Genomic DNA, 14,305 nt, shown 5'->3' with positions numbered 1-14,305 from the left:
TATGCTACCGTCTGGATGCAGTGCCAACACATGCTAAAAAAACCCAGAAGAGTTTGATTCAGAGGAGGGGCTCATCCCGGTCGAAATTTCTGCTGTGGAAGAAATTGAAAATGAACATTACCCTGATCACAAAAACCTCATGGCAACTTCTCCAAGCTGGTTCATAGAGGTTATCGATGACATCAAGTCTGGCATGGACATTGAATACCCCCACATTGACCATCACAATGTCTGGGATGTCTTTTATCTATTACACACCGCTATGATTGCTTATGATACAGCCTGGATTGAAGATGAAACTAATGATCCCTCTGAATCTATATCATCCCGTGCTTGCTCTCATTATTATCAACTTGTAGAATCTGAAGATGATTAGAAATTTGCTATTTTTCAAATTTTCTTAGCTCCATACATTGGTCTGTTTTTGTAGGCTCCCAGTGCAGCTTGTCCATTTGCGTCCAAAAAGCAATTCACATTGTCCCAAAGCGCTTTGCCTCCGCCCAAGGCGCTTCACCTTGTCCCAAAGTGCATCACTCTGTGTGCCAAAGCGCTTCGCCCTCTCCCGAAGTGCTTTGCACTGTCCCAAAGCGCTTCTCCATGTCCCAAAGAAGTCTGCCTTATCCCCAAGGGCTTCAACCTGTCCAAAGGCGCTTTGCCTTGTCCATTTTCAAACACATGGAAAAGGCAAAACACTAGGTATGTTTGGACTCAAATGGAAAAGGGGGGAACACTACATGCTCAGCCTTTTCCATTTGCGTCCAAAAAGCACTTCGCATCACCCCAAAGCACTGTGATCTCTCGGATTTTTGGGTACGGAAGTTGTAGAGAAAATGAGCTGGAGATTCTATTTCGGCGGGCACGATGGCCTCTATTTATAGGCGCAATTGGGCCTGAGTAGAAATACAAAAGAGTCAATAGAATCCCTGAGATATACCAGAGTAAAACAAGGTGCTAGGCCAGAAAGCTGATAATAGTAGTACAATGATATTGAGTTCCTCAGTAGTAGCATACTCGGCAACAGGTCATGTAGTGAGATTCATAGTTGTAAACCTAAATGAAACCTGACTGAATGTTAGTCTAGATAGATTATTGTGTACCGCTTTCTATTTTCTCTTTTCTTCATTCAGTTGCTCATTTCTGTTTCCAACCTCTCTCACACATCAGGTGTGCTCGCTCGTCGTCTCAGTCTGTTGTGTTGTGTGCTAACTCCACTTGCTGGTCTTTGCAAAGGTTCATTGTCATTTCTTTCATGTTCATGAAATTGATTCAGTTGCTCATTTCTGTTTCCAACCTCTCTCACACATCAGGTGTGCTCGCTCGTTGTCTCAGTCTCTCGTGTCGTTTGCTAACTCCACTTGCTGGTCTTTGCAAAGGTGTGCTTGCTCGTCGTCTCAGTCTCTCGTGTCGTGTGCTAACTCCACTCGCTGGTCTTCGCAAAGACTCTCTGCGCCTACATTTTCTATAGGTTATGAGCCCAGAGTCCTGACTCTGTGGACGCGCTTTAATCATCACACACACATCGATTGTCTTCCAAAATGACCAAATCTAAAAATCAAGTTTCAGATCTGTCCAACACCGATTTCCCAACCTGGAAACGGAAGGTCATAGGTTATTGTCAACAACTTGGTTTCAAGAAGTACCTCACGACTTCAGTTGCACCTGCTGGAACTGATGCAGCCGGTATTGAGCTCTTTGCAACCAATCGGTCAAAGACAGCAGGCATTCTTGTTTCAAACATGGGATCGATCAACTGCAATCGTTTCGTTACAGACGCCAACAAAGATAATCCTGTTGAATTATGGACACTCCTCACCAACCACTATGAGGCCAAGACAGACGGCAATCAAGCAAAAGTGTACAACGAGTTCTGCCAATTCCAGTTTCAAGGCGATCTCACTACCTTTCTGGAAACCGTTGACCAGCACCTCAAAATCATGTCATCTATTGGGATGAAGTTCTCAGGAGATGGATGCGACATAAAGGAGAAGTACGTGGCCAAAACTATTGTCATGAAGCTTCCGGAAAAGTACTCGGCCACTCAAGACTGGCTTCAGTCTCAGCGACCCTTGACCCTTCAACTGGTCAAAGACACTCTCAACAACAAGCGACAGAACGCTCTGAACTCGGTCGCAGTCAAGACTGAAGACACAGCCATGGCCACCTTGACTTCCAAACCAAAATCTAAATCGAAAGGATCCCAACGAGAATACTGTTCTGGAGAAAAGCATAACCCCAAGGTTGTCGGTCACTCCGAGAAGGATTGCTGGCAACTCAGCAAGACCTCTAAGACCACAAACACCGCTCAAGCCAAAGACTCAGACAGCGGCAATTCTAAATTGACAGGCAATGGCCTGAGGTGCACCATCAAAGCATTCGCGGCGATTGGCACACCAAATATGTGTTACCTTGACAGTGGTGCCTCCCACCACATGTTTACGGAAAAATCCCTCTTCAAAGACTATCAATCTCAAAATAGTCAAGTCAAGCTAGCTGATGGTCACACTCTTCAAGTTAAGGGCAGCGGCTTCGTCAATATCGTTGCTGAAAACAAGAAGATTATTCCTCTCAAAGCCCTTTATGTTCCCGGACTCAGCGCAACGTTGATCAGCCTAGGTCGATTGTACAAGCGTGGTTGTGAAATGAAAAGAACCAGCAACAACTCCTTTGTGCTTGTCCAAGACGGAGAAGTGATCCTCAAGACTTCTATTTCTGGCGGAACCTGCATGGTTCATCTGACAACAACTGGCAAAGGTCAGTCTGCCCCGGTTTCATCGGCTTGATCCACAACAGTCACTGACGTCAATCTTCTTCATAGACGCACCGGTCACTGTAGCAACAAGGCACTGAAGAGAATGTTCAGAATTAAAAGTCCTGTTGTCAAATGTGACTCATGTGCAATGTCCAAATCTCATCGGCTTGTCTTTCCATCTCATATCCCTCCGGCATCACATCCGCTTGAATCTGTTAAGATTGTACACGTTGTTTTCATCTTCTGTTCTCTGTTTTCGTGTGCTACATACATTTCTCTTCCATTTCACTCAGATTTCACATGTTGTAGGTAGTTCACCTGAGACAGCGGGCGTGGAAGGACTCTTTCCTCATCCTTCCACACCATCTCACCATCTCCTCGTGCCCGCTGCTCTCAGGTATAGTGTTTCTTGTCTTTTTCCTTTTCTCTTCTTTCTTCATTTTCTTTCCCTTGTTCTCCAGTTATCTGATGTGAAATGAACTCATTCTTCCACACCATCTCACCATTGCCTCGTGCCCGCTGCTCTCAGCCCTTGTCTAGCTCATCAGGTTATGAGCCCGCGCTAGGCTCCAGCTGTGAGAACTAACCAAGCACGTAAAATATCGGTTCACCGAGATATCGTGGTTAATCAAAAAGGATCAAATTATTCTCTTTGTCATGTCGGCTCCCACTGGTTCTAAACCAACCCCAACACTGAACCTTGGAGTCGGTCTATCCGACAAACCTCCCTCAACCAAATTGCAAGGTGCAAAACTACTCACCTTAAAAGCCCCGGATGCGGATTCAAACTACTCCGACTGGGAGTACCAAGTCTCCATGCTTCTTGAGAACAACAACGTCAACTACGCTCTCCAACCTGTCAAACCGGAAGAACGCACTCCCAACTGGGAGCGGGATAACAAAGCGGTTTGCACCTTACTCTCGCAAATCGTCAATCCCACAAACTTCTGCTACACCAAGCCACATCGCAAGGACGCAGCAAAAGCCTGGGAAGCAATCCGGGTGGCCCATCAAGACTGCTCAGCTGGTGGGCGGATGTATTGGCTCCAAAATTTGTCCACTGCTAAGATGGAAGGCGATGACATGCTCGCGCACATTGAATCGGTTGCGAAGATCGCAGAAGGCCTCGACTCCCTCATCACTGAAGCAAACCCAATCACCAATGACGAGCTACATGCCTCGGCACTCATCAATTCTCTACCCAACGACTGGATAAACTGCGTGTCGTCCCTTATGAATCAACCACACGTTACAGCTGATCAAATTGTCCTGGCGCTCAAAAGCGAGGACCTTTGTCGAAAAACTCACAACATCAACAATCCGATAACAGTCTCCTTGGCCAAATCTAAGCCCTTGGGTCATAGGCCCAATCACAAAGGTCGCTCTGATCACCCTAATCGCGACAAACCTCGACACTGTGATTTCTGCAATGTGGACGGGCATGATCTTAACAACTGTAACAACACTCGCAAGATCCTCACCAAACACAAAACTAAGCAGAAGTCGCGCTTGGAGGCCAGGGAACGTGATCAATCCAGCAACTCCAGTAAACCCGCTGCTCGGGCCGGACGAACCTCTGCCGCTACTCTAGGCAGTGGATCTCACACCTATGCTGAAGATGAAGAATCTGATTACTTGGGTTCTGAAATCAAAGTGACCGCTGGTAACGCTTTTGCCTCCCTTTCTGCATCGCTTGGGAGCCACCCGGCGGGGGACGCAAACATAGACTCAGGATGCTCCATGTCTATGACCCCCGACATCTCAACGGTGGAACAGCTTAAAACCGACCAGACTCCAGTCCAACTAGCGGATCACTCAGTCGTCGAAGCGTCCCACAAAGGGATCTCCAAACTCCCTCTCTCCGGCAGCAAGTCGGTCAAAACTCTTGTGGTTCCCGCTCTCCATGAGCCTCTCATCTCGGTTGCCGGGATGTGCGATGAAGGTCTGACAGTCGTTTTCACAAAATCCTTGTGCAACATCCTGGATTCCTCCTCGACACAAATAAACGGCGATCTCCTGGGACGCGGCTACAGGCGGGGAAACCTATACTACCTACCCTCTGAGCCTGTGAGCTCAAATTCATCCATCCCTCTTCCACTCACCCCTGTTGACAACTCCCTCCTTGCTTTCCATTACCGGTTCTTGCATATCGGACTAAAACCACTCAAAGCACTCCTGAAAACTCACGGAATTACACCGGCAATAATGAATGAAGTTCAAGTCCAACAATGTCCAGTCTGCATCCAGGCAAAGATGCCTTGAAAAGCTTTCAAGTCCCAATCCTCGTACCGCTCTTCCACCCCTGGCCAATTGATTCACTTGGATGTTGGGTCATATGAGGTTATCTCAAGGGAAGGGTATAGATATTTCATCACCTTCATCGACGATTGTTCCAAATTTCTTTCTGTCTACCCCATGAAATCAAAAAGCGATTTGTTTGCATGTTTCAAAGTTTTCAGAGCTTTCTTTGAGAAAGATGGTGCCCATAAGATTTTATCTCTTTGAACCGACAACAGTGGAGAATATATCTCCAACAAGTTTTCTTCTTATCTCTCATCCGCCGGTATCAAACACGAACCGGGTCCCCCCACTCTCCCGAGCTCAACGGGGTGGCTGAAGGCACCAACCGGACAATCAACAATATTGTTTGAGCATCCATTCTCAGCGCAAGGGTTCCCAAATCTTTTTGGGCAGATGCCCTTCGTCATTACATGTACGCCTTCAACTCTTTTCCGTGCCACACCCCGATGGGTTTCAAGTCACCAGTCTTGATTCTCAACAAACCCCCCGTGGACGTCAAGCATCTCCATCCTTTTGGCTGCCTCGTATGGTACAAGGTTCCAGAAGCCAGTCGAAAGAAACTTGACAACAAAGGACAAGCCGCAATCTTACTTTCATATCTCCCCGATGGCAACGGTTACAGGCTATGGGATTTGGACAAACGGTCTGTCTTAAAATCTAGAGATGTCATCTTTGATGAGTCTCAATTCCTGTATGGTGCAAAGCTCACCAACTCCCCTACCACAGTCCCTGTTGAGATATCCTGGCCGTCTCTATCAATCCAGTCAGAAAACTCGAATCTGGTAGAAAATCAACCTTGATCTCCGCAGTTGATTACCCCAATACCACGTTCCCCGTCCCCACCAGCGCAGACTCGCACAATATCGAACATCATGGATCTCCCCCCGCTGGACATTCCGTTGAAGCCTTGTTTTGATCGACGACTGACGGCTTTGATCCATGCTCCCGGAAATTCTAGTCGGGACCCGTTGGCCATCTCCAGCGACTCCGATATGGCAGCAGATACATCAGATTCCTCCTGCTTAAGTCCATTACTTGATGCTTGGAACTCTCCGGACATTTCCATCATCTCTCTCCCACCTTCTTCTTCTCCTGTTCAGCCTCTCCTTCCCCGTCTCCTATTCCTCCCCCAGCCTCAGTTGATAACAGTCAAAATCCTACAAGTCCTCACTCGCCACCACAAACATCACAATCACCAAAAGCGCCTTCTCCGCCTCCGCGCCGTTGCTCTGGTCGAGAAAGGAAAGTGCCCAACAGGTACGGCCAATGGTCCAAGAACACAAAAGCGGAATCCAGTGTCGATACACCAAAGACTTGGAAGCAATTACTGAAATCATCTAACAAGGACTGCTGGCTGAAGGCCGCAAACAACAAGTTTGCCTCCCTGCTAGGCATGCAGACATGGCGTCTGGTGCCCAGACCCGAAAAGCGACGAATCATCAAATCAAAATGGGTTTTCAAAGTGAAGCGTTGTGCCGATCACTCAATTCAAAAACTCAAGGCAAGACTGGTGGCCATGGGGTACTCCCAGGTTCAAGGTCTTGATTACGATGAAGTGTTTTCGCGGACTCTACGATTGGAAACTCTGCGTCTCATCTTTACTCTGCTAGCCTCAAGAAACTGGAAAGGCCGTCAAGTGGACTTCAAGACAGCTTTCCTAAATGGACATCTTGATAAACCAGTTTTTATGGAACAACCGCCCGGTTTTGAGGATTCCCAACACCCTGATTGGGTATGTGAAGTAAGCCGCTCACTCTACGGACTGAAACAGTCTCCCCGCCAATGGAATATCGAACTCCACAAGGCTCTCCTTGATCTTGGTCTCGCCAACTCAAAATACGATCCAACTTTATACTTCAAACTCGTTGATGGGAAACTGGTCGGCGCGCTCACTGCGCACGTAGACAATCTGGCAATCGTTGGTGAACCATCTTTTGTCGACTCCTTAATCTCCTCTGTAGGTCAATGCTTCAAAATAGGAGAGGACAAAGATCTCAATCATTTCTTGTCAATTAAGATTACCCGCGACATTCCCAATGGTTTTGTTTTCCTCAACCAGTCTCACTACATATCTGAAGTCTGCAATTGCTTTCTCAATGGCAAACATACCTCGGTTCCCACCCCAACGGACTGCAACTTCAAAAATCTACGTCAATGTTCCTCCTCCGATTCAATCTCCCCAGGGCCATATCCCCAACTTATAGGCTCGCTTTTGTGGGTGTCGCAGTGCACCAGACCCAATATATCCTTTGCAGTCAATTGCCTATCCCAACATCTCCGTGATCCCTCCAAAGCACATTGGCACGCCGCAATCCGAGTTCTCAACTACCTTGTCTCGACATCCAATCTAAAACTTTGCCTTGGAGGCGATCTCAACTTGTCTGGGTACTCTGATTCCGACTGGGCAGAAGATCATGATGACCGTCACTCAACCTCTGCGTACACCTACCGCGTAGGAGATGGAGCTATCTCCTGGAAATCCAGGAAACAAGCGACTGTTTCTCTTTCTAGCACCAAGGCCGAATATAAAGTGTTATCCGACTCCTGCAAAGAGGGATTGTGGCTGCGTCACCTGCTCACGGAAATTTGACTCTGTCCGAACTCACCCATTCCGCTTCATGTCAACAATGAGGGGGCTGAGGCACTAGCAAAGAACCCTCAGCACCACGCACGCACCAAACACATCCATGCCAGATACCACTTCATCCGTGAGTGCGTTCAGGACGGCGAGATGACACTTCTGCATGTATCAACATCAAATATGCTAGCAGACATTTTAACAAAACCTCTCCCACGAGTTGCACTTGAAAAACATTGCCTCATGTTTGGCATTGTTCTTTAACTCCACATATCCTCTTCTTCGATCTCTCTCTTCCTCCTTTCCCTTCCCCTCAAAGTTTCCTTATCTCCTCCTTTTCTTTTTCAATCTCTCTCTCCCTCTTCTTCTTTTTCCTTCCCCTCAATCTTTTCCTTTTTTTTCCTTTTTCCCTTCTTTTCCTCTTTCTTCTCTCTGTCATTTCATGTATGCAGCAAAGGGGGGTGTTAAAATTGTACACCTTGTTTTCATCTTCTGTTCTCTGTTTTCGTGTGCTACATACATTTCTCTTCCATTTCACTCAGATGTCACATGTTGTAGGTAGTTCACCTGAGACAGCGGGCTTGGAAGGACTCTTTCCTCATCCTTCCACACCATCTCACCATTGCCTCGTGCCCGCTGCTCTCAGGTATAGTGTTTCTTGTCTTTTTCCTTTTCTCTTCTTTCTTCATTTTCTTTCCCTTGTTCTCCAGTTATCTGATGTGAAATGAACTCATCCTTCCACACCATCTCACCATCGCCTCGTGCCCGCTGCTCTCAGCTCTTGTCTAGCTCATCAGAATTGGTCTACATGGACCTGAGCGGCAAAATTACCCCTTCTTCTTTTGGCGGAAATCTCTATTACATACTGGTTTACTCAATATTGTCATGTTTTCCTTATTTCCTCCAAGTCCAACACTTTCAGGAAGTTTGTTGAATATTACAATAATGTTACAACTCTTCATGGTCAGCCAATAAAGAACGTCATATTTGATGGAGGAGGGGAGTTCAATTCGAATGAGTTCACGGAATTCTTGAAGTCAAAAGGAGTATCTATTCACGTCACGGCGCCGTACACCCCTCAGCAAAATGCAGTTGCTGAGAGGGGAAATCAAACTACCAGTGAAAAGGCTCGCGCGCTTCTAAAGCAGGCCAACCTTCCTGCCAACTATTGGGGCGAGGCGGTATCCACGGCAGTGTTTCTCGAAAACATCACTCCTAATCAAAAGCTGCGGTGGAAAACTCCTTACGAATTCTGGTTCAACTCACCCTTTGACACCTCTAGGCTTTGTCTGTTTGGATGCAAAGCATATGTCAATATACCGAAGAAGCTCAGAGATGGCAAATTTGGTGACACGGCAAAGCGGGGTCTGATGGTAGGGTATCAGCTGGGAATGCATAACTGGTGCATTCTTCTTCCGGGAGGGAAGGTTGAGCGCTGCCATGATGTCTCTTTTGACAAAGCAGACTTCCCAGGAGTCTCCCTTCTCTCCTCAGCTGATACCTTGGACAAGCCGGAGTTGGTTAATATTGTCGACTTTGAAGAATATGAAGCCTCTCCTATTGTCACTCAAAATAACGAGACTCAGGAGATCCAAGACAACAATCAATCAACAAACACCTCTGATGACTTTGATCCGCAAGACCTAGTTAACGCACCCGGGTCAGATATTCCCGATTCAGCAGTCCCCACCGCCCCAGCTCTACCTGATACTGCAGTCACCGAGGCTCCACCCAAACCCAAGCCGGGGTGGGATATAGTCCTTGCTCCTGAGAAAGCACCAAAGGATATCTCATCAGCCATTGACAAATCCAACATCATCAAGCATCGTCGTTGTCAAGCAAACTTGTGTCTTCTCGATTGGTTGGACGGTTTCATGCTGGATCACCTTCATCCCGATATGGGCATCCACGCAATCGCAATATATGTCTTGCCGGTGGGAGTTCCTCAAACATACAATCAAGCGATGGCATCCGGGGAGGCGGAAGAGTGGAGGGACGCGATTAATCTAGAGCTATCCGCTATGGCTGATCTGGGGGTATGGGAAATTGTCCGAATACCACGGGATCATCAGCTTCTTGGTACCATTTGGGTCTTCAGGAAGAAACTCAATGAAGACGGAGCGGTCTCTAAATTCAAAGCTCGTCTGTATGCTCAAGGATCCCTTCAAGCTGTTGAAGACATTCTTCACACATACGCCCCGACTGGACGGTTGGCTGCTCTCCGCACGGTGGTCACGGTCGGGCTATCTCGCGGATACCAAATACACCAGATGGACGCTAAGAACGCGTTCTTGAATGGTGATCTGGAAGAGGAGGTTTACCTGCGGGCCCCACCAGGCAGCTTGTCCGTTCCTGCGGGCCATTGTCTACGGCTTAAGAAAGCCATCTACGGTCTTCGTCAGGCTCCTCGCGTCTGGTATTCAGCTCAAGCAAATTTCTTCAAATCAATAGACTTCCACCCCTTGCCAGCTGATCCTTGCTTGTTCATCAGCAACTCACCTTCATGGGTGTGCTTTGTGCACGTTTATGTGGATGACATGGTTATTGTCAGCCCAAATGTTCAGCAATTCAAAGATCTCATCTCAGCTCGCTTCAAGATGGAAGACATCGGTGAATTAAAGCATCTTCTTGGCGTCAAAGTGGCTCGGGTCGGGGATAAGCAGCTCTATTTATCTCAGGAGGCATATCTCACTAAAGTGCTCTCTGATCACAACATGCTGAATGTTTGACAAACCTCGGTTCCAATGGTTGCTAACACCCAATTGACTCGGGCGACGCTGCTTGAACGCAAGCAATTCGAACGATTTGGCGCTAACTATTGTTGGTCTATCGGAATGCTCATGTATCTTTTCGTTTGTACTCGTCCCAATATTGCGTTTGCCATATCGCAGTTGTCTCAGCACCTCAAATCTCCTGGCATATCTCACTGGAGGGCTGTAATCCATCTACTCAGGTATCTCTCAGGCACTTGAAACCATGGAATTCTTCTCGATGGGAGGTCAACTGCAAATGTCCTCAACGTTTTCTCCGATGCGGACTGGGCCAATGACGTTTTGGATAGGCACTCGTACTCAGGTTATATCACCACTTTCAATGACTCAATCATTTCCTGGCGTTCGCACAAGCAACCTGTAGTGGCGGCTTCAACAACGGAAGCCAAATACATCTCTCTTTTTGAGGCTGCTCAGGAGGCAAAATGGCTTCTTACACTCCTTGATTCCCTCAATGTTAAATTATCTGGCAAGCTGTCACTCCTTGTCGATAACCAATCAGCAATTGCTCTTGCCAACAATCCAATGTTTCAACAACGAACCAAGCACATCCCAATAAAGTATCATTGGATCCGCGAATTCATCAGCGAAGGACAGGCTGAAACCCGCTACGTTAGCACCAACAACCAACTTGCAGACTTCCTGACCAAGGCGCAGGCAAAGAACAAGCGCATTGGATCACTTGTCAAGCTTCACATCAACCGGTTTTGAGCAAGGGAGGGTATTGAGTTCCTCAGTAGTAGCATACTCGGCAACCGGTCATGTAGTGAGATTCATAGTTGTAAACCTAAATGAAACCTAACTGAATGTTAGTCTAGATAGATTATTGTGTACCGCTTTCTATTTTCTCTTTTCTTCATTCAGTTGCTCATTTCTGTTTCCAACCTCTCTCACACATCAGGTGTGCTCGCTCGTCGTCTCAGTCTGTTGTGTTGTGTGCTAACTCCACTTGCTGGTCTTTGCAAAGGTTCATTGTCATTTCTTTCATGTTCATGAAATTGATTCAGTTGCTCATTTCTGTTTCCAACCTCTCTCACACATCAGGTGTGCTCGCTCGTTGTCTCAGTCTCTCGTGTTGTGTGCTAACTCCACTTGCTGGTCTTTGCAAAGGTGTGCTCGCTCGTTGTCTCAGTCTCTCGTGTCGTGTGCTAACTCCACTCGCTGGTCTTTGCAAAGACTCTCTGCGCCTACATTTTCTATACATGATTGGCCTGAGGGCCGCAATAAGAACTAGATAAAAAGGAGACAAATAGGAGTGCCAAGAGCGGCAAGGAAAGGGAATTGGCGGGTGCCTATTCCGGCGTATACAGGTCCCAAGATCCGGGACATCACAGCACTTTGCCTCGTCCCAAAGCGCTTTACTTTGTCTCGAAGCGCTTGCCCTCTTCCCAAAGCGCTTCGCTTTGTCCCAAAGCACTTCTTCCTGTCCCAAAGCTTGCAAACACACGGAAAAGGCGAAACACCAATATATGTTTTGAATTGTACGGACCAGGGGGCAACACTACATGCTGTTTGAATTCAAATAATGAATTCAATTCTAATAAAAGAAAGACCCGGGGTGAGCGATATATGTTTAAAATATATACTCATCAGGCAAAAATAGCTGAAATACTTATTTCATGCTAAGCAGATTTGTCCTGTTCAGGTCATGAACAGCCGATTGGCAAGAGAGCTTTATGCTCAAGAATCAATGACGTCACTGTCATAGATGATGAGGATCGAGGATCATCAAACTCAAGGTGAGTCAATGATCTTACTCCTGGAGTTCAGAAGAGAAAGATCTAATAATCTCATCTCAATCCTTTCCGCTCAAGACCATCATCAATTAGCAAGTCCAATAATCTTAAGCTCATTGATTGCATAAGCTCATCAGGTAATGAGCAGTATGCAATAATGATTAAGAACGGACAAGGCTAATTTAACTGTTTTGATTCACAACTAGTCAAACACTAAGAAAGCATCGAAGAAGATTTCTTTCAACTGTTTGACAGCAGAATCATTAAAAGTATTTACTCTTATTCTAAATGAAATACAATGACTAAAAATAGAAATACTAACATGTCAAATATTTCTATTTTAATCTTTATAAGAAAACATCAAGTCTGTCAGAAGAAGTACAGAATTTTTTTTTATCTTACCAACAAAGATTTTCTCTATCTCTATTATTCTTAAGCAATAGCGTGTAGATTTTATCTGCCTTTCAGGTACAGAATAACCACCTCCCTTATCATTGTATTCATTAGACAGCATACTTATAAAAAGATATATACCTTTAAGTTGTCTGAATTCTTTCACATGCCTCAGACTTTTCCCTTTGCGTCCAAATGGACCGGACTTGAGAGCTGTCCCCTTTTCGTGGTTAGCTATGTCTTCTTTGATATAAGTATCTTGAACAGTCAACTGGTGCTGTTTCCCAGTGGCCATCTTTACAATTCCCTTCATTACGCTTTAATAATTTGTCCAAATGTCTTTGAAACTCTTGTCTGACTCAAAGGGGGGTTCGTTAGGTGCCCTGGAGAGTCTGACAAATTGCAACACTGACATGGATGCCTCGACTTCTATATCTCTCAATGCCTCAAATTTAGTGTCTCTAAATGTGCTGTCCAAAACTCCTGGCTCTGAAGAGGAATATGAATTAGATGAACAAGATCCGGGCTGTGTTGATTTGTCTGCTGAAGCTTGCAAGCCACTTTCTGAACGTGCTTGCAAAACCCTTAAAAATTCTGTGCATCATACCAAGTCTTACTATCCCAGTTCTACTCCATTAGTATTGAAGATGACAAAGCAAATCAAAAAAAAAACATTCTCAATTGATATCCGGACCTTTACCTGTTCTCTTGATCTGATTATAACAAACAGTGGTAGTGGAAAGAAGATCCTATTTCTAGTATCTTATACTCCTCCTGATCTCTCCAACCCCATCTACAACCGGCTTTGTGAACTCATAGAAGACCTAGCTGTGATGGGAAATCATTGCTCAAATCTCAAGAACAAAGAAAAGCTTTCCGGACGGATGTCTGGAGTTGGCTTTCAAGGAGGTTATGAGGATGGTAAAACCGCTGGTAAGCTACCTGTTCCCCGCCTCTCTACAGAAACATCAGACTGACTGATACCAATGTCTCTTTCAAGGAACTTATGCTACTCAAAAGAACCTTCCTCCTGCCCAGCAAGCATTGGATGACATTTTTCAGCAGAAATTAGCTTCTCACAACGAACTCGTGAAAGAGTGCATCCGCCACTTCTCGCCTGATGCCCATGAGCAGAAAAGGAAGGCCCTTGAAGACTTCAGCATTCCCAGTTGGTCCAACAAAGAGTGGGAAAGTTCTAAAAACAACCCAGAACCAGTTGCCTCAAATGTCATAGTCACATCAAATGACTTCTCAAACAAGCCCCATTGTGAAAAAGACAAGAATGTGTTCACCTACGGTATCTTCAGCTACATCAACCGCAAGACTGGTTCCCCAATCTTGCCTCCTTCAAATGAATTCGGACATGCCCTCAGGTTTCCCGACTACGACTGCAACATAGAATTTGGCAGGCTCCCCGGCATTGTTGAGGTGTTCTGGAAAAGCAACGACATCAGTCATCACACTGTTGGCCCACCGGCCGAGTTGAAAATACTAAAGATACAACCCACCATGGATGCTCATTCCAAATTAGCCATACATTAGTATCTAGATCCATATCTCTGAAGGACTTGTCACCTGACGAAAAGAAGCAGAAGACTATGTGCCAGTCTGAGCGTTCTTCAACCAAACCCACCAAGAAGCAAAAAGTCTCGTGACATTTGTCCTTTTCTGTTGTCTCTCTCATCTCTCAAACTTTACAGTTGTTTTTCCAATTGATTCGATTTGAGTTTCCCAATTCAAAACTAATATTCTATGACATAATGAATAAAAATCTATA

General features: G+C 45.9%; 1 protein-coding gene across 1 annotated transcript; it reads left to right on the top strand.

The window, feature by feature from the left end:
- Positions 1-13,258: 13,258 nt before the first annotated feature.
- Positions 13,259-14,070, top strand: PtA15_15A491 (uncharacterized protein; the record flags this gene model as incomplete). The annotated part of the gene is made up of 2 exons (XM_053163701.1): positions 13,259-13,461; positions 13,529-14,070. Coding segments are annotated over 2 exons (745 nt in total), but the record flags the coding sequence as incomplete, so codon positions are not given.
- Between the last annotated feature and the right edge of the window lie 235 nt (positions 14,071-14,305).

The sequence above is a fragment of the Puccinia triticina genome, chromosome 15A (assembly GCF_026914185.1).
Source record: "Puccinia triticina chromosome 15A, complete sequence".
Taxonomy (NCBI): Eukaryota; Fungi; Basidiomycota; class Pucciniomycetes; order Pucciniales; family Pucciniaceae; genus Puccinia; species Puccinia triticina.
The sequence above is the reverse complement of the archived record's forward strand: the minus strand, read 5'-3'. Positions and strand labels throughout refer to the sequence as shown.